The 22,145-nt window shown below is 31.3% G+C and overlaps 1 protein-coding gene across 2 annotated transcripts in view; it reads left to right on the top strand.

Moving 5' to 3' along the window:
• Positions 1-22,145, top strand: part of LOC103568826 (zwei Ig domain protein zig-8) — a 116,176-nt gene that overhangs the window by 67,186 nt on the left and 26,845 nt on the right. For both annotated transcript variants that reach the window (XM_053737155.1, XM_008545802.2), the window contains exon 3: positions 15,733-15,943. In XM_053737155.1, the coding sequence (XP_053593130.1) occupies positions 15,733-15,943 (211 nt within the window). The remainder of the gene's footprint in view (positions 1-15,732; positions 15,944-22,145) is intronic.

Genomic DNA, 22,145 nt, shown 5'->3' with positions numbered 1-22,145 from the left:
AAATATAAACATTTGATAATTAACTCACGGCCGCGATAATTAAATTTTCCCGCCATTTTTGATACACGCTTTTTTCTGTCAAAGGAATGTTCTAAAACGATTTCCGAATCTAATTCTATTTCTACTGAATTTTCAATAGTAATTTCCATTTTTCTGACATCCCGCTATCTTGGCGCTGCTCTTCCACTTGTTTAAGATCCTGGTAATTTTTTTAAACCGCTTCTGGATCCCGCCAATAAAATTTCCGAGCAAAAACTCAAAATTTCTCAATAAAAAATGAATTTCAAGAAATTATGCAAATTGCTGATTAAATTTCGGTCAACGCATAAGCCCACAGAAAAAAACGATCTCGAAAAAAGAAATTTCATTTAAATTTCATATATTTTCTACTCCTCTAAAAAAAGCGTAATTACATATTTAATGTTCTACTGAAGTAACTCGTGTCTCTAAAACAGTTTAAATCCTATGAGCTTTACGAACAAATAAAATTAAATTTTTCTCTCCACTAATAATTAATTTATTCCGACGTAATAAAAAAAGCCGTAACCAAAAAAAATGAATCATGAATAATAATAAAATCACACTGACTCATTAAGTGTCAGAATTAAAATCGGGGTATAAAACAACAAATCAAGCCCAATATTGACATCCCTTTTATATGACTCATATTCACTCTTTAACAAGTAACTATATACTAGTATAGCATCGTTGAGGTGTTAAACTCGTTTGCGACTTCGATCAATCTTCCATGTGAACCACACTACTGTACCTACACCGTTTACCGCTTAACGGAGCACGAACTGTGTCTGATGGCCCGACAGATTCCTGTGAGCTTCAAAATCTCACAGCAGCTGAAACTGATACCAGCTATATAGTTGTTACCTTGATAGTTTCGCAAAAGAGTGACGGAGAAGAGAAAAAATAAAAATAAAAAAAGTGAATGAGTAAGTGAGAACTGTCGATTACTTCCCGACAAATTACCTTCCGGTTCATACTACTGCCAGTCTTCTTTTTATTTTTGTTTTCTTATGAATACTACCATATATACTCTGTAAAAAATTTTTGAAATGAACGAGAATCAAACTCGGGGTGAATTCGGAGCAGATGTCTATTTATTTAATTCAAACTCCGAATAGGAGTGAATGTGGGTTTAAATAAATTCTAGACCACTCTGAAATCACTCCTCTGAAAAAACAAACTCCTCATTTACTCCGCATGCGAAGTTAATTTTTTGAAACTCCGGAATTCCGAGTGACAGAATTCAATTTTGAACAAAATCCGTAATCACTCAGAATTCACTCATGATTTTTTACAGTGTATAGGTTTCTATATCCAACAAAGTGAAACCCTACTCTTATTTCGAAGTATAACGTATATAGTTAGCCTTTTGTTTCTCGCGTGTAATTACTCACCAGTGATAACGAGGCGTCTCTACAGCATTGAAACGGTAGCGACACAACTCACAGTGGTTACGACAAGACTGGTTTAACCACCGTTCCAAACATGAAAGATGAACATACTCTAGTGTTCCTTTGCATCTGAAATTAATATATACATATATATACTGGGGTAGCTTAAACAGAATGTCTTTTTTTTATTTTTAAAATATTTCAAGCGGAAATTTGAACAAATATTTTATTTGTAAATTCAATTCACGGTTTTAATTACTTTTAATAAATTCACGTTCTCGTGTAATGAAATACCAATCTATAGAAAATTTATGAGGGGAGTAAATATTATATATGATATAGATAAAAAATTTTTTTTTTTCTAATTATGGAGAGGGATCTAATAGATTTGAATTTTTAATTCGCAATATTCTATTGCAGTATTATTCTCATCGGTATATTACACTAATTAAGTTTTTTAAATTTATGATATTTTTAAGTATCACATTCATATAATTATTTATCGAACATGTTAATGAACTTTTAATACTTTTCCAATAAATAAATTACCCCAATTCCTGAACAGTATCGGGCAAAACTACGGCCAGGGAATAAAAAATTTTAAAAATCCCGGGAAATAAAACCTCGGCACAAAAAATTAAATATAATATTATCTAATTATCAGTATAAAATATATTAATTAACTTTTTGCTTCTCAGTACTGTTTATTGAAAAATATAATTACGGTTCAATTGAGAACTTCATTATCAAAATTATTATATTTGTTGGTCGTATTTAAATATATGAAGGCAGGCTGATAAAAATGGATAAAAACAGTACGAATATTGCCGAGGAAAATAAATATTTGTCACAAGTAAATTGATGAAATTTGAACTTCGATCAAAATACTTATTTACGGCCAAATATATTCATTTGCTAAATTTAAATATATCGATTCAAATAATAGTTGATAACTTTTCAATAGGTTCAAAAATTTTAATAAAAAATCATCAGTCTATTTTGTCCCCTCAGGACACAGCAATTTTTTTCAACCATTTTTCCCATATTGTTCTCTGGTCATATTTTTAAATTATATTCTTTCGCATACATATATATATTTTTTCCAATTTTATAAAATAAAATTATAACTGCAGTTAATTATATTATTTTGTATTATACGTCGATAGTTGATGTTTCATATAAAATAAAATTGTTTCGATGATGTACTATCAACTGTGTGCGATAAAAAGCATACTAGCTATTGGTTTTAAAAATATATCGCTTCGTGTTTTTTATTGCCCTAGAGTATTCAATTGCCTTCTTTTGTCATAATATATATTCCAAGCTATAAAAAATAATAAAAACAATATCAGGCATTCTTGTGCTTACTAGCACAGTACAATGCACTGATATAGATAAAACACAAAAAACAAATATATATATACATATATATGTATATATAAGTATAAATTTTTTTAACAAGAATAATTGACTAAATTTAATAGATACAAAGTAAATTGTTGGCAACTTTATTACAACTTTCAATCATTTATGATTTCTCGTTGGCAATTGATACACAAGTATACACATGTATGTATATGTATACTAATAAATATATATATCTAGCCGTATATATGTCGTCAGTTTTGGCAAACTATTGAGAAGCACTTGCACTAGCTGCTGTAGGAATTCACGAACCGATATTCAGAAATGCAATTGAAAGCTTTCCCACTACACTAGTAGTTCGGCAACACATTAGGAAAATAGATATGCCAGTGGTTTGGATTATTCCCCATATACATTGTTTGCTGAATCGTCAATATTCAAACACCGTTATAACATTCCGCGAATGTGCATTTATCAATCTTCTTCAATGTACATCATAATTTGTATCAATGATACAATAAGCAGGTGTTTATTTCGTGTATATATAGGAACGCATTTATATAAGTGCGATGTATCGAATTTGGGAAATTCGAGCGCCTTATTTATTACGAAAATTTTCTTAATGAAATTCGTATGTGAAGGAGTATCAAGCTGCCAATCTATTTTTTGGAAAAATGTCCCGTAGATTTGCTCCTGTTAGGAATAACTCTTTATAATAGCAACGTTTTTTGTTCATCATAGTGTCCTCTAGTGGGAGAAATCCCAAAAAGTCCAGAGAATAATTTTATTTTTGAGTTATGATGTAATTTTGAAACAGCGAAAATGAGGCAGGATCAGAGTAGATGCTGTCTATGTATTTTTATGAGGAGTCGCCTGTAACTCTTTATCTGTTGGAAATAACTCAACACAATACTAACGTTTTTTATTCATTGTGATGCCCTGTAGTAGGAAAAACCCGAAAAAGTCCTAAGAAAAATTTATTTTTCGAATCCAGACCCATATGAGGATAAATGAAGATAAATGAGGATGACAGTTCATGAAGAGTAGCCCGTAACTTTGCTCCTGTTGGAAATAACCCATCATAACATAAACGTTTTTTGTTCATTATGATGTCCTCTAGTAGAAAAAGCCATAAAAAGTCCTGGGAATAATTTATTTTTTAAGTTAAGTCCCATAGAAGCAGTGGTGGACATGGGTGTAGATGATTCTCTATGTAGAATAGCCCGTAACTCTGCACCTGTTGTGAATAACCCATCATAATACTGACGTTTTTTGTTCATTACGATGTCTTCTAATAGGAAAAGTCCGAAAAAGTCCTAAGAAAAATTTATTTTTCGAATCCAGACCCATATGAGGATAAATGAAGATAAATGAGGATGACTATTTGTAAAGAGTGGTCGGTAACTTTTCATCTGTTATGAATAACTCCACACAATATGAATGTTTTTTGTCCCTTACAATGCTCTATATAACATAAATATATAAAACATAATATATACTAAATAATAACTCATCATACTAATTTTAAACAGTTGAATTTACTAAAGTACCGTATTATTAAATTTCGTGCTAATGGTAAATGTCCAGAGTGAGTGAGAAAACATCAATTCGCTTGAACTTTTCATCCATAAATTATAACTATATATAATATTAAATATATAAGTCTCATGAAACATGTCGACAACTATTGCACCTGCGTCGGCAATTGCAATTACACTCGACTGTGTCACAATGTGTATATATATATATATATATTTAGTATATAAAATATATAGGATATAGAGAAGTAGACGGAAAGCGAAACGAAAATGAATAGATGTAAGTATTCGAGTAGTGCAGCAAAGCAGAAGTAAAAGCAGTAGGGAAGTACTAAAAGGTAAAATCTTTATTACAATTACAAGTTGAGTACGAGTGTAAAAAATTACTTGATGCTGCGTAGTAACGTTAAATCTTTCTCTCTGCTAACTTGAATTCTGTGCGCTGGTTTGGTTTCCAGTAACTTGATAGTACAGGTTGACTGGTGACTCTCGTGTTAGTTCCTTTCCTGGGTATATTTATTTATTTACTCGCTAGTACGGAGCTAAGATTTAAATCTCACGATGTTTCTATTCCTAATTCGATTAGACGATAAAACTACAAGGTGACGAACCTCGAGGGTTGAGTAGTGAAGCATACAAATGATGTATATATATATACATATATATATATATATATAATAGTGAGAGACTACCCGACGGATGTTTGAATAGTAACGAACCCCAACGTCGACGTTTGTGATTCATAATTGAAGATAATTAACTACAAGTCATATTATATATACATCGGAAAGACGACATCTAGGTTTTATAATTTAATAACTGCTTGTCATTATCCAAGTCAGTACTTCTATTTACGTGCTGATAAAATTAAAAATGTAATTATTATTATTTAAAAAACTTGGATCTCTTGTGTAAGTTTTAAAAATATCTCCAAGTAATTCAAAATTAACTTGTTATTATAAATATGAATATAAACATAAATTTATAAATAAATGTCGGGTGGTTATCGCTGTTTCCATATTTAAATTCGTAATTAAATGTTTTATGATAATTGTTATTAGTGAGTTTATGCGTAAACTTTAAAGGCTGAATGCTGGTAAAATCAAGCTCATTATAAAACTTATAAATTGGCCAACTATTTTTTAAAATTTAAAAAACCCTAAAAGTTTTGGGATTTTAAAAATGATAATTTTATGAGAATCCTATTTGTTGATAATAATGGAAAAGTCGCTTGGGCGTTTAAGCCAAGTGAATACTGATAGCGTATTGTTGATCGTAGAGTAGTTTTGCTTACAGAAATAGTGAAAAAAGTAGCACATGTTGACAGTAATAAAGGCAAATCTTATAACGTCGTCGCCTCCGTCGTCGACGTCGTCTACAACGATGTTATAGCATAGTAGTTGTCGTTTTCGTAGCGTAGCTTATTTCAATATATATATACATCTTCAAAGTTTACATTTATGTGAACGTTAAAATGAAGGAGTAAAAGCAGCGTTTTCTTCACTTTTCTCTTTTTATCCTCTCGTTTTCCTTCTCTAACTACTTGTATACTCTTTGACGGGAAAATGATGACTAGTAAAAGCACTTGTTAAAGGGACGGATAACTTTCTTCATACTTTGAAGTACACTCCATTAAAATATATATATATATATATATATATATAATCTTAATTATAATAGTGAATATATGACAGAATAGGGTATACACTTATGTAAATTAATTATAATAAATAAAATGAGTAGCAGTAAGCTCGAATGAAATGAATTTGGTCTTTGATCTGTGTATATAGCAGCGTTTACCTACAAGGTGACACAAGTGTCTCAGTAATACCACTTGGATGATGACAGATCCGACAGACACAAGAACCGACGGAAATGAGACTGTGGCTCAAACGTCGTTCACTTTGGCCAGTCGAGTTGCTCGAGCAGCTTTGACTATCTCTGACTTGCGGCGAAAGGTCTTCCGTGGATGCCGTTGGACGCTGATGAGAAAACCCTCCCTTGTCTGGAATCTCTGGAATGAGTCGACAGGAACATTATACTCTTCCTCAAGAATTCCCTCCGCCATTTCATCTATTTCAATTATCCCGTCTAATTATTATCTCTTTAAGTATTATACTTCTTTCATCAGTTATGTTTATGCAAATAATTATCAATCACTGATGAAAATAAATACCTTTGTTTATTTGTTCATCTACTTACATATACATATATATGTTTTGTTATTCTAACCTAACAGTTTACTTTCACAAAAATGGTTATTACGATATATATTCCGTTACTACTAAAATGCCCGCCGGCACTTTAATTAATGAATGTAGCAAACGAAATTTCAGTAAAACATTTATAGAAAATTGATGTAGGTAAAAATAACAACTTGGTATATACCTGTCTGTGTCTCGAACATGACAGACGAAAATTACGTTTAATAAAACAGCCAACTCAAGCAAACGTACAATTGTACTATTTATTTGTTTCTCTTATATATATGATATCTTTCACCCTTTCTCACTTGTTCTCTCTTTTTCTGTCTACTGTTTCACTCTTTCAGTTTCCCTGTTCCCATACTAGTTGTTGTTGCACCTGTACTTTAATTTCTCTCGAAAATTACTTCACATGTATTTTGCCACATTTTGCTGACAATGAAAATGTGCTTACTCTGTCTCTCTCTTTCCTTCTCTTTTTAGTATAATTACATACGTATGTCTACTTATATATATATATATATATACATATATATGACACGTGGAAAAAGTAGAGCTAAAAAAAGGTGATAACAAATAATAAAAATATATGAAATGACAGGGAAAACTGACGAGCATGACAGCTTACTACTGGCTCGAGCATTTTGTTTCACATGAAATAAGAAATATTATAAATAAAACAAAAGAAATTAATGTTTTATATTATTATTATTATTTGATGTCAATAATAAATTTAATTAACAGGAATTTCTAAACCTCAAAACTTTTGTTTGCTCTAAAGAGCAATTTGTAAGCAATCGAAGCGTAATTGTTATTAATTATCTGAATTTCTGATAAATTTACAATCATAAATTGTCAAACACATGACAAAGTTAAATACCGAAACACGGCGTAGTTGTGAATAATGGATATAAGAGAGTACGTGGCTGTAGAAAGTTTTGAAATAGTTAAAGCTCATTCTATGAGACAACCAATTGATCAATTTGCCGTACGTTAATCACAATTAAAGTGAGTAAGGCAGAGAAGGATGGAATAGTAGTTACATCTACGTCTACGTCAACGGCCGTATTAAAGCGAGAGATGAAGTAAAGAAAGATAAACGATTGTGAGTCGTGCCACCTACAATCTGTGGATTATAAAGATTAATTAACTGCTGAGAAGCTGCTATGGAGTGAATTCCAAGAAGTAATTGAATCCTTTAAATAGAATAAGCCTCGCAATTATCGACAGTCTGCTCGAGAACAAATTATTCAAAATTCTTTGAATCCTTATTTTATTTATCCATCGCCGCTCGCTTCTATTCATATATTTATTTTTATAAATCTCGCTTTTTTAAAATTATCCGGTTTTTTTTATCCACTGATCGTATTCAACTTTTCCGATAATTCCAACCTCGAGTAGTTACCCGCCATCTATTTAACTTTTTTACATACAAAAAATTTTTTTGAATTACAGCTGACTACCCGCCATTAACCTCTTCTTCAAAAGCTTCTTCCCCTCAATCGACAATTACTGAGTCCAAACAGCTTCTCCCACTTAACCACTTTTTTGAGTTTCGTATGACATCCCGTTATAAGCTTCCGTTAAAATTGAGAAGACTGAAATTACGAGAAAAATTTCCCGTACGTCCCCTAGACCAGGCTTATAATGGGCAGTCGACAGTACTTGATAATCAATTTGACATCTCTGCATTTACTTTAGTTTTATTAAGTGCTGAAGTAAAGCATACGTCGACCTATTTGTACATGGGCATGGTAAAGTTTTAAACAGCACATTGGTGCATCATACTGTGAACCGAGCTAGCTAATTACAGAGAGAAGTAGGCGCACAGAGAAGATATGGGATAATCACAGACACAAGCTGGTTCCTAACGAGCAGCTACTTTGCGCTGCCTCTGATCTCTTTTTACTTAGCTCAATAGAGACTTTGCGCCTATTATATATACCTATTATTACTAGAGTCACAAGTTTACAGTAATAATGCCGGCAGAACTTTCTCGAAACTTGCAACACAATTATCTAATTGGTTTATTGTACATCAATTACCTTTCGTGTGTATAACAATAAATCGGTTATTTAACATCAGCAACAAGAGAAAAAAATTTTTTTTGCTTTGTTTTGTTAATTAATTAAGCTTATCTATTTATAAATAAATAAATTTGAATTTACGTGTATGCACACTCTCAATGGAAAGTTAATATTTTCATGATTGGATTTTCACGGACCATCGTTACCGCTATTCACAATAAACGTCAGTTGGTTGTTTAATAAATCAACGGGATTTTCCACAGTTATGAACTCGTTTATTTTAAAACCCACAGTAAATTTTATATATGTTTTGTTTTTGCTTAACAACTAATTGGCGAATTATACTATTTATTCATGTGTGCAGACAATTTTTTTTAATTAAATTATTGAATTATTTGTTAGTTATTTTTTTTTTTTTTTTTTTTTTGACTAATAATTATAATTAAACCGCGCGAATGACTGAGGGAAATGAAACTGCTGATGAGGGCAGTAAGTTTAATTTTTTTTAGCAGCGTTGTCGTTATTAGTGGCCACTGTGGTTATGAGTCGCGCGTGCTCGAGTTGGCGGTACGAATAAGTGGAAAAAAAAAAAAAAAAAGAAAAAAAATTAAAATAAACATATCATATATATCTTTATTTTCAGAGCATGTGTTCGGAGTTCTTAGTCAGTTTTAAATAAAAAATATAAGTTTAAAAAATTTTAGGTATGTTTTTATTTTAATTAACATGTGACATGTGACATCTTAAAATAATGTTATGAAGCTCCGATATTTGCAATGACGTAAAAAAAAGGATAAAATTATTAGAGATCTGGAACAATCTCAGACCCGTGTGCATGGGCGTCTTCTCTTTATGTGTCTTGGCATCTACTCTGTGTCCAGTTTCAGGGACATGTGTCTGGGTTGTGTATGGGCATCTGCTCTGTGTGTCCATCGGATATTTTTTTACAACTCAAGGGTCTCTGTTGAGAAAAAAGTCGATTTTATAAAATCGAACCGAAATTAATAACTTGCCTTTTTTTTTATTTTAAATTTTCACAGCGGGAAGTTACAAAAAAAAAAAATGTTAAAGTCAGTTGATTAAAAATAGTCGATAAATTTATTGGAGGTGATGTTGAAGCATTCTAATTGAAATGTTGAGGTAAATTAATACGTCACATGAAACTAAAAGTGATACGCTTTGAGACATAATGCCAGGTCCAGAGGCATCGGTATTACTGAGAAATGGAATGTCGATGTGATGAGATGGATATTGAAACTGGATAGACTATATATTAATTAACCAGTAAGCGAATCCCTATCTGTCTCTGAGAATATATTCACGTCTGACTCGGGCTGTAATGAGTGTGATATATATCTGAACTAACTCGCCAAGTCCTAGTTGTCGTTGTCATCGTCCTCGGCCAGCATATGTAACTCAACTGCATGACGTTTCTCAGAATTAATTATCATAAATCTCCAATGGATTTTCTCTTACGGTCACAGCCCAATACCCAACTAGATCATTTAATTAGGGCGGGCTTAAATTATTACACTTTTATATTCCAACTGATTACACACTTCGAGTTTTAAAAAAAATTTGAATTTTTATTGGCGCCACAGCAGCACAGGGAATTAATATATATAATGTATTTTAATTAAAATTACAGTTATTTGAAAATACGATTGCTCTTGCGGGGAATAACCTTCAGAGACTCAATTACCTTAACTGTAATTACTAAATACTGGGATGCAATTAATTCGCTGCACACACTCACTGATCTATTGAGCCAAGTGACTTCTCAACCCAATGATTGTGCACATATACATATAAATGCATATATATATATACATGTACATTTGCAGATATATATAAAGCCAGGGGATAGTGAGTGAAAGGTAAAGATAAAGGGATTGTTAGTGGATATAAATTAGAAAGAGATAGAAATCTATGAAGCGTAGCTGGAAATGTCGGAGATGAAGTTACGTGTCGAAATTGTAAAAGTTAGTTACATCCTTGAGCATTCTTCCTCCTGGTCTCTGCGGAGCAATGGGGCAAAGCTGGAGCGGTGAGGTAAAGAGGGAAAAAAAATAAAGTTAAGTTTTAAAAAAATCCCGGGAGTTTGGGGTCTTGGAAGTGAATTGAAAGCCGAATTCAATGTGGCGGTTCTACTCACTCGACTATAGATTACTTTTCGATTCAGCTGCACCGGCCCAGTTTTCAATCTCGGCAACCTTCTCCTACGAGACTACTGACTCTCGGCAAAAGTTTGCGCCACAGAAGCGATCCGAAACTCTTAATGCTAATGTCTATGGTATAAGAAGGAAGAAATAAAATGATAAAAAAACCGTAGGAATGGAGAGTTGAGTTTGAGAATATAAGTAGTGGAGAGAAAGATGAGTTTAGTTTAAAGAATAATGACAAAAGGTTACTGCGCAGAAATAGAAGACGATAAAGGACTGAATGTGAAGATGAAGAAGAGAATGAGTATCTTTTTTCAATAGTCATGCCGCGGGACTTAACGTAACGTCGATTTAAAAAGTTTAAATCCACCGGATGTTCACGAATTTGATCGGTCTTTGTGATGCGGAGAAAAGTGAAAAAGAAACGGGAATTAAGATCAACGGGAGCTAAAGAAAGACCAAGTTTCCTTGTCTCTTACTTTTACTTTAACTTTATTTTTTTACTTTTCACCGGCTCACTCACTCGCTCGCGCTGAGCATCAGCATTGAAAACCGTCTGGGAAAACTAGTGTGGTACGAGTAAGCGCTTGGGGATCGTATAAGTACGCGCGAATCGACACTATTTGCATTTTAGTACTGGCACGCTGTACTTGGATTGCCCTAGGTCCCAGTCTCGGTTCTCGGTTCCTTGCACCGCAACCTGACGCCCACACATCGACACTTCTTGGCATATCCCTGCATCTCGCTGTCCTCGGCTTTATTTTATACCCTGTCTTCATGAAAATAAGTAGTAGTTGAATACTATTTTATACCTATTGCTAAATTGGATTGCCAGTTTATTGCCAATATTCGTTTGCTTAACGACATTCCTTGATTTTGTATACGATAAACCCTTGGCTTTAAACTTTACTAGAATAACTTGAGCCTGAACGCTTGCTTATACATTTTTTTTTTTTTATTTTCATACTCTACAACAAAATTACCATACGCAAATTATTTAAATCTATTTTTCATTCTGTCGTTTTTTTTTAAAAACTTTATTCGAATGTTGATATTTTTTTTTATCAATTTCTGTCAATTACTCTAAACCCAATAACTTTATTTATGGACATGTTTTATGATTTCCTGGTTATCAAATAAAAAATTTTATGCAGCCAAATCGATGCACAGTAGATTCATATGGAGACTGTATCGTAATATTTTTTTTTTACAGTTTTCAAAGTTAATGTCATTTAAATATTTTGACGACACATGAGCTGTTGACTTTAATGACACCCGAGTGATAAAATAATTTTTTTCCATAAAAATTAAACGCCAAGTGCTGTCAATTTTTAATGCTTTCATATATTATATTTTTTTCTGTATTAAATATATTTTAAATACATCTAAATTAATAATGTACTTTTAAATAATTACGTTCTATTGTTAAGTTTCATAGCTAGCAGTATCTCGTGAACATAATTGATGGCCAGAAGATGTTAACTTGGGCACTAAAACTTGAACAGTCTATTAATATAATATATATAAGCTTCGAAACTAAATTATTCAAATATAAATTATTAAAATATAACTTTTGAATTATTTTATGCATTTAAACTCAAGTATTTCAGTTATTAATTATTCTTTTCTTGCACATTAACTTATTTTGTAATTTTAATTTTTTCTATCCGAACTTTAATTCATTTCGATAATGAGTTTAATTAAAATTTTTTTTACGCCCACTATTTTATACTTTTCATTTTTGACACTTTTTACGCGAGACACCAAAGGATGACATGTTGAGCTTGAGCTCGTATTTCTCATGAGCATAAAGCTCCCTCTGTTTTTCTCACTAATTTTTTTGCAATGTCCAGAAGGCAATAAACGCACGATTCCGTGCTCTACTTTTTATGCGGCAAAAGCAAAACAAAATGAGTCTATTCTCATTTCCTCTATTTATATATTTTTTTTTTTTTTTTTTTTTTTTTTTTTTTTATCTCTTTAGACATTCCTCACACAACACAATATACATGTTATAAAAGAGCCATATTAGTTTTTATTCGCACCATTCGAATCGAACAATTTGCCTAAAGTACCACAGGGCTCCATCTTGTAAGAGCTTTTTTGCAATAAATTTTTTTATTTTTTTTGTTCGACTTTACTTGCTCTCATTTTCTCTCGGCCCTTTTCGCTGGCGATTATGCTCTTGTATCCGGGCGTAACGATGAAAAAGAAAATGAGTTTTAAAAAAATAGTAATGAATGAAAAAAAAAAGGTATGGACTAAACAATGAGGAAAAAAGTGTAGAAAAATTTAAACCGTTAGAGCCGGTTACGGCAATTGGTACCTACGCTCAAGGCATTATTTTATCGACAAGATGATTTGATCATAACCCGAAAATTTAGTTAACGATTACAGCTCAATGGTTACAGCAAATGAACCCAATCGATTTGGTTTAATACGTAAATGGTTATTGGACTGGAATTCTTAGCCTCAGGCTGTCAATGCATCACAGAATTACTTTTTACAGTTGCTTATTCATTTAATTTTACTGTTTTCGGATTTTAAATATTCGGATTTTAAATGTTTTATTTTTTAATTAAATTTTTATTTTAATTAAAATTCATTTTTTAAAATTTAAATCTGCGTTGATCTTTAAAATTTATGTAAATTTACTCAGACATTCATGTAAGATAACAGTACCAAATATTGACCGTGTTCCAATTAATGACCGGGTACTTAAAGACTGTCAATAATTTTTAAATTTAAATTTAGATTTAAATTTAAATTTCAAAATTTCAAAATTTTTAAGTCTTTGAGCCCGGTCGTTAATTGGAGCACGGTTGATATTTGGTACTGTTACTCTAGATCTCTTTAAATTAAAAAATTTTTTTTGAAAATTTTATCTAGTAATTTCTTCATTTAATTTAATAAAATTTTTTGAGATTTAAATTTCGTTGAGTAAAAAAAATCATTGTGACAAAATAATAAGAATAATAATATGTTAAATATAAATAATGTATATAAAAATAAAAATGTAATTTGTTGGTTACTAAAGTGAGAATAATACAGTAACTGTCAGGAAAATAAATTTTCTTTAGCAAAATACTTGTCACAAAGACTAAAAGAGTAGACCGCAGAAAGCGAGTACCTTTCAATTTAGGATAAAGACCAAGAATGTGCATCGCCCGGAAAATAAGTGCACCAGGAATAAGTAGCAGAAGCAGAAGCAAAAGCAGAAGCAATAGTAGTAGTTGTAATATAAGAAGAATGAGATGAATAAGACGAAGATGAACAGCTCTATCATTTTCCTCGGCTGAATATCTATACCGCCGCCTTCAGGAACATACACCCCAAGCATTCTCCATTTAAAAGCCTTTTTGAATATTATAATTAGACATTATCCATCGGTAATACTATTTTTCATTCCCACAATCACATTATTACGGAATTTTATTACTAAAACGATTTCTCTTAAAAAAAATAATTTAATTATAATAATCGTCAATATTGCTATAAATTATAATTTTTTTCAAAAACTGTTAAATTATACAATAGCTTTCTTTGCTTTAGTCTCGCGCTCATTATAAAAACACTTGAATCTTTTTAAATTCAGACTATCAAGAAATTTGGCGAACCGTGACATATTCATGAAATATATATATACATATACATGTATGTATATTATATATATATTTCAAGTGAATTCCAATTCTCAGCGTTTCCTTTTTTTTTTTCTGTCCGTTTTAAGATGGAAGCGGATCCAATTTGCAAAGGTTACGCTCCCTCAGGAAGGCTCACGTTAGTTTCTTTGTCGACCCTTATATATATATATTTCTATACATACTTTATTAAGTTCTCTCCTTGACTCTTAGTCTCTAAAAAAAATTATTGTCTGCCCTTGGTGATACTTATCGTTCGTATAATATAATTTAAAGGCACAAAAAAAAAGAAAAAAAAAATATATATATATATATATATATATATATATATATATATATATATATAATAAATTAGTTCATTAAAACAAAGTAGTATGAAGGTACAACAAACTCGACGGATGAATAATAATTTTTGTAAAGTGTTGTTAAAGTGTGTAGCTAAAATAGAAATTTGAAGAGACTTAGTAATGTGATGGATTAAAATTATTCAATCGCTATGCACTGTCAAAAATTTTGAGTCCGCAGTCTGACAAATTTGGTGTTAAAATTTACAACGCTGGTGTGAAAGTTATACAACACACGGTGTTAAATTTTGGACCGTGCGAATTGGAAGTACGTGCAGCGGTGGAATTACACTAGGGCCAACCGGGACAAGTGCGCAGGGCGGCAAATTCTTTATGGCGGCAAAATTTTGAAAAATAAAATATATAAACTATAAGTACAAGTAAAATTCCAGCATTGGGGCGGATTTTTTTCCGGTACCCAGAAGCGGCATTAAGTTTAAATCCGGCCCTGCGTACGTGTAAATATATAAGTTATTTATTTAAAACTTTGGATTACTTCGACTTATATATTATTTGAAAATTTTCAACTACACTGAAAAAAATAAATATTTGTCCCAAATAAATATGACGATTCAAATAATTTTCTGATTTGACTGAAATATATATAATTTATTTGTGGTAAGTAATTGATATATTTGTAATAAAGATATTAAATTTATGACAATGAAAAATTTGGCAATAAGCACATGGCCCAACTCACCTTTATTTGCAGCGATTGGATTATTTCTTTACCCCAAATAAATCACTTATTTCACACCATTAAATTGCTCAATTATATCACGTCTTTCTTACAATTGAATATATATTTGGCCATATTCAAATATACGATATCTTCGGCTCAAATAAATCTTTCGTCAATGTACAGATTATATTATCGGACAATATTTGAACTAGTAACACCAAACGGTGTAAAAGAAAACACGTGTTAAAAGTACACGAGCAAACCGGGTAAAGTCCTCGGGGAGCATTTTCACACAAAAAATTTTGACAGTATGTAAATTTGAAAATAAATGAAAAAATGATTATTTTATTTGATGCCTAGGTGTCGTGGATGCGGCAACGTGACATGCACATAATAAGCGCGGGAATATCGACGTATACATCTGACCTGAGATTTCAAGTCATTCATCCGGACAAGTCTGAGAATTGGACACTGCAGATAAAGTCGCCGCAGGAACGAGACTCGGGCGTCTACGAATGCCAAGTCAGCACAGAACCGAAGATGTCCCTCAACTATACCCTCAACGTGGTCGGTGAGTACGCTTTGAATTATTCAATCCGGTAGCTGTCGGAGTGAGTAACCGAACAAACGGATAAAAATGAAAGCCAGAGCGAGTAAGAAAACTTGAATGTCCTCTCATAAATCCATCCCGCGTTGATAGAGTCTATATTTTTTTCCTTTTTTTTTTTTTTTTAAAACATTTCTCTTTGTTTTACAATATTCGTTTTTGGTGCATACGTGATTTATCCATAAAATATGCTAATCTACTTATATTTCAATTTTTTTATTATAAATCTTTGTTTAGAATTTTTATGTTAAAAAAAAAACATAAAAATATTGCACTGGAATTTCAATCAAATATTGATAAACTTTTTTTTATGATAAACGATTTTTACATTTCTCTAAAGTGAAATTTATATTTATTTTTTTTTTCTATGCCATAAAATTCAGATGCGGGTTGAAAAATTTATAAAAAATTTATTATGAAAAGTGGAAATATATTTGGGTTAAAATTTTCATCAAATATTTACCCAGCATTATTATTATTATTTTTTGTTTAACAAAAAACCCATTTTGTTTTTCTATGAGACATCATTTTTTTTTTCTCATATTTTAAATAATTAAAAATTTATAATTAATAAAAAACGTAAAATACTGAATATAAATGGTTTTATTAAAAAATAAATATTACTTGATGAAATTTAAAAAGCAAGCAAACAAATAAACGGGTTAACAAGGTTATAATAATAATAATAATAATAATAATAATAATAATAATAATAATCTTGTTTTTTTGCACAATACAATTGTTGAATTTATGACAGCAGAAAAATTCAACTAAAGTACAATGATTAAAATATTAAAAATAAATAATTCAATGCTACGGAGACATTTATTTTCGTAAAAAAAAAATAAATAAAATACGCGGTAAAAAATCTTAAATGTATGAATATTTTTCAGCTCTAATATAAAATAAAGTTGGGTAAATAATAAAATATTAAACTGTTAATAAATGACAATGAGCATATGGAATACGTCATAAAGTATGAAATATTAACGTATCAACCTGTGGTTGTAGATATATATATATATATATATATATATATATATATATATATATATATATATATATATACATATATATAAGTGTTCAGCAGACGTAAATATATAATTTGGCATTTCATATAGCATTCAACGTCTCCAAGATTTTTCGCATCTGCAAAAGGATTTCGCGGATATCCCCAAGAGCTTTGTCTCGACTCGTGAACAACGATTTATCCTGTGACTTTGTTCAACCCTCACTTCAATTTTTCTTATTTTACTTTTTTATTTTTATTCTTTTTCACTCCACCATTTACAAAAACCACTACTACTTCAAGTTGTATTCTACTTGGATTTTTACTGCCACAACTACTATTGGTGGTTGGTACCGAGTAGCAATACGACAACAGATGTCATGAGCATATGTATCACCACGGCTTTCTTCTCGACGAGTCTGAAAAAGTCACTTGACCGCACTTCTCACCTCCTCATCTCGGTCATTTTGAACCACTAGCAAATGTAACACGATGGCTAAGCGTCTATCTCGTTACCGTTCAAACCTGATGATCCTTCCATTACATTTTTATGTATCCTTAAGGAAACGTAAGACTGGAATAAGTGAGTGAACGAGTAAACTAGTAAGTGAGTGAGTGAGTGAGTGAGAAAAAATAAAATAAGAAAGAAGCAATGATAGTGTAACAGGGATCCCGATAATAGACGAGTTTCCATTAAAGTTCTCACGTGTCTAGAATGTGATGCAGTCGATATCTAAAATCCAAATACTCTAATGCTATTTTTCAACACCAAGGAAACTCTTTCATTTTGAATTCTTATCCATTGACGAATCTACTTACAAAATAAAATATAGTTTTTTTTAAAGAATTGCAGACGTTGGATGTCAAGTGTGTTTTGCTGATGTTTGACAATTATTTTATGATTTACTCAGGGTAAACTGTATTTGCAAGTAATGACTTACACTGATAACGTGAAAATGGACAGAGTAAAAGAAATTAACTTTTGTAAAAACAAAATTTTCTTATAATAGTACGGTCGGTTTTAGAATTGTCATTCAGAATTCGACGAAATTTGAGATATTTGTAAATTAGAGCTAGATAAGAAATCAAATTTCATCATGTACATGAAAATCGAAACGTTTTTTCCGAAACGAAAATAAAAAGTAAAAAATCTACTGGATCTGGATTTCTGAAAAGTTCTGCAGGTCAACCGAAAATTTCAGGTCACCTTCAACTTCCTTTGGTCGCCTTCAAAAGTCACCTTTATAGGTAGAAATTTTCCCCATAACTGATCTACTCCAAGATCACAAAATATCTTCCCAATTTATTTATCAAATTCTTATGACACTGACTTATAATTTATATCACGAGTGTTCTAAGTGTTTGCTAAGAAACTACCCCAATTTACGGGTTTTAAAAGTAAATTTAAATAAATAAGAGAAGACTAACGGGCAACATGAAAGTTATTTATATCAACAGAAGCCAGGAGCCATTTCCTTTGAAAATAATGCCGAAGTGGCAAGCAGCTTGTGTTGCAATCGAGGGCAATGTCTTCAGTATCATAAAAGACAAAGAAAACAATAATAATAAAGAAGGAGAGGGAGAGAGAGAGAATTAGAGAATGATGTTGTCCCAGGACAAACATCAGCCGGAACTCGGATATACGAATTCCGAAATTTAAGAGCCAGGTCGAACAATAACTTCTCATTTTCCTGCTGAGTAAAAGTTGTAACACTCAAGTCACCATCTAAGTGCACACTGAATGCACGACGACAACGACGAGAGATTGCGAAAACAAAGTCCTTCACTGTCTTAACGTACACATACTTTTACTACTTATACTATTGCTTCTGGCTCGCTGGCTTACTGGTTGGTTGGTTGGTTGGCTGGTTAAGTATGATCGTTGTTCAAGTACTTGTGCATTATAGCGCCCGAGAAAATTCATCGTACTTACTCTTGGTGCGTTACCTCAAGTATAAAGTTACTTTTAACATTTATCGCTTGCACTTGCGTTCTAAGGGATAAGTGACGGGTGATGATCATGATAATGACGTAAAATAAATGACAAGAATAGTCTTGTAGCTCATTCACCAAATGACCTACAGACCTAAATACACATACATTACATTCGTTCACGTAAATTTGTATGGTGTAATACACAACTGTAATCCTATACTTGGGTTTATAATCCGACGAATGTTACATGCGTATGTAGACAGACTGTTATTTGTTTAATTATTCAATGCAACTATGTAATTATGATATCCCCAGTAACTAAAATTAAATTTTCTCCATGTATGAAGAGAAATTCACTAATTTAATACGTCAGTATTAATTTTACTACTGAAATATTAATTAATAAATCCATTAAGTATATTTTATTATAATGAAAATATTGATAGCTCATTAAAATTAAAAACAAATATTTTGATAAATTAATATTACATGAAAATGTTTCAATTTAATTATAAATTATTTTTATAATTTAATTTAAATAAAATAAGAGTTTAAATTATTTTTTAAAAATCACGAGCTTTTTGATGCCCGATATATGAAGTTATAAAAAAAAATTTCTGGGGCAAGGCGGGTCACCGGAAAAATGGCCGCGGGCATTTTTCCCTCATAAAAATAATTTTACACGGAGATTTAAAATTTTTTAAACTCAAGACGAATGAATTTTTTTCTCTGCCAAACTTCATAACAATCGTCGGGTAAATGTTTCAAACGCCATTTAACTTTCATTAAAAATACGAAGCGTAGTGAGCTTTCAATGTTCAGTTACACTCTAGGACTCGAGTGAGCTAAAAATTTTTTGAATTCCGTTTGTCGACAGAAAAAAGACAGTTGAGACGGTATTCCGTCTATTATAAATATTTAAAAAATTAACCATACAGAAGAATGAAAATGTTCAAAGTTCAGCAAACATAATTATAATGAGCTGGTCGTCTTAGAAATACTTGTAAAGTAAAATAAAAAAATAAATGAAAGTAAACGAGTCTATGGAAGACGGGTCCATCGTACTTGAAACTGCTGATATAACGACACCGGGCTCCTCAAAGATTCAACGACGATTAACGAGGCAAGAAAGAGGGCACTTTACTCGACCGCGAGTTTCTCCATTACAACATTTGAGATCGAAAACTGGATTCGTGCCAAGAATCTCGCTTACTTCCATATACGTCCTCTTTATTTATATAATATGTATATCTCCATCTATATATATATATATATATATATTGTTCCTCTTCGCCTCGACTCGTCTCATATCATTCTCATCTAATTTTATTTTTAAAACCCCCATATAAGACTATTGTTCAGTCGTTGTGAGTCGCTCCACAATTTCATTGATGAAATTTAAATTGTATCACTATCTTCATCTTTTTCTTTCCCTCGGTATTATTTTACTTGTATATGTTTTTCCATTTCCTTTTTGCTTATGACTTGCCATCGTAAAAAAACATTGCCGAGCCTCCTCAAACCAGTTATTTCCACAACACTGACTCTCTCCCTGATTTTCCAAGTGATACCTTCAAAATAATAACTATAAAAGTACTTTTTTTTTATTCTAAAGTCTTACTTGTAAAAAAAAAAAAAAAAGTAGTATATACATTTATATGCCTATTCAATTATTTAATGCAATGGCGATAAAGACACCGACATTCAATCAATCGTAAGCGCGATATCACTCCGCCAAATATATGAAAGGAAAAAGTATTAATAAAAGATAATAATAATGATAATAATATAAATTTTAACGATAAAAATTCGAGGTATAAGAAAAAATATTTCACAACGGCGTATCTTTATCGTCGACAGAGTATTATTATTATTATTATTATTATTATTATTATTATCACGATTATTATTGTGATTATCATTACTATTATTATTACATAAAAAATTCGTTCGATCACGGAAATTATCTCGGACTAAAGCGAGCGATTGGAATAAATTTAAACGCTAACTCAGCAAAATTTATGCTGGGAAATAAGCGTATAGATGCGAAAACATTTCAAGATGAACAAAAAACTAAAGGGATTTATTTTTTTATATTCATTTTCTTTTACCGCAAAAGCTTCTAAGCCTCAATGGATTTTTCAATAACTTAAGTACTTTTTTCAAAATTAAAATCGTACATTTTTAATTATTTTCATTTTTTTTTTTTTCTATAATTTTTTTTATGTAGTTTACGTTATTGATGTTTTTTTTTTTTATGTAGTTTACGTTATTGATGTTTTTTTTTTTTTTTTTTTTTTTTTGGGAAAGAAAGGAAAATATTTGTATGTTACGAGACATAAAGATCATGTGTAACGTAAGCTCGGATTATAATGAAGACGAATCAACTAACGACACCAAAGGTCCCCTATCTATTACCTTCAAGTCTCACACGAGAAAATTGACGAGCTTTATATACATAGATATATATAGAGTGTAGGTGAGAGTTGATGGAAAGGTAAGAGATTGTTGGTTGACTGAACACACGACGAAGACATCCAAGACACGTCTATGTCGGCTCAAAGGAAATCGTCTTCGTCGTTCTCATCCTCATTGCTGGCACTTCCATCAACCCCACCCCCACCCTCCTCTTCCATTCTCACTTTATTCACTACAACTATCGATTCGTCTTGATTTCGAGTTTCAGCTTTGACGCGACGATTTCTTTACGCTCCCATGAGAGATCAAATGGCATTGACACAAAACTAAATTAAGTATCGTTAAATTTCATATTGTGATTATGGCCGCCAAATAAAATTATTTTTTAATATAAAAGCTATCGCGATAAGTCATTCGGGTAATCTGTATCGTGTAATCTCTATTAAAATTCTAAAAAGAGAGCTCGCGATGCACTATCGGTATTTTGACAGACACATGTCGAAATTTTAGTCAATGTTTTTAAAAAATAGAGTGACAACGATCGGACAATACTCCGATCGTGTACACAAATTTCACAAATAGATAAATCTGTCCAACCCAATCACTCTAATTTTTTTTTTTTTTTTCGTATCGCATTTTTCTTGCATCTGTGTGCAGTCATACGAGTTTTCAAGGCGTATCTGTATTTTATGTTCACAAGTCTACTATTTTATACGCGTACCTTTCAGTTATGGTAATGAAAAATATACATATAAATTTATATAAAAGTTATATATACATATATATGTCTCGTTCGTAACCCCA

The sequence above is a fragment of the Microplitis demolitor genome, chromosome 3 (assembly GCF_026212275.2).
Source record: "Microplitis demolitor isolate Queensland-Clemson2020A chromosome 3, iyMicDemo2.1a, whole genome shotgun sequence".
Classification (NCBI taxonomy): domain Eukaryota; kingdom Metazoa; phylum Arthropoda; class Insecta; order Hymenoptera; family Braconidae; genus Microplitis; species Microplitis demolitor.
The sequence above is the reverse complement of the archived record's forward strand: the minus strand, read 5'-3'. Positions and strand labels throughout refer to the sequence as shown.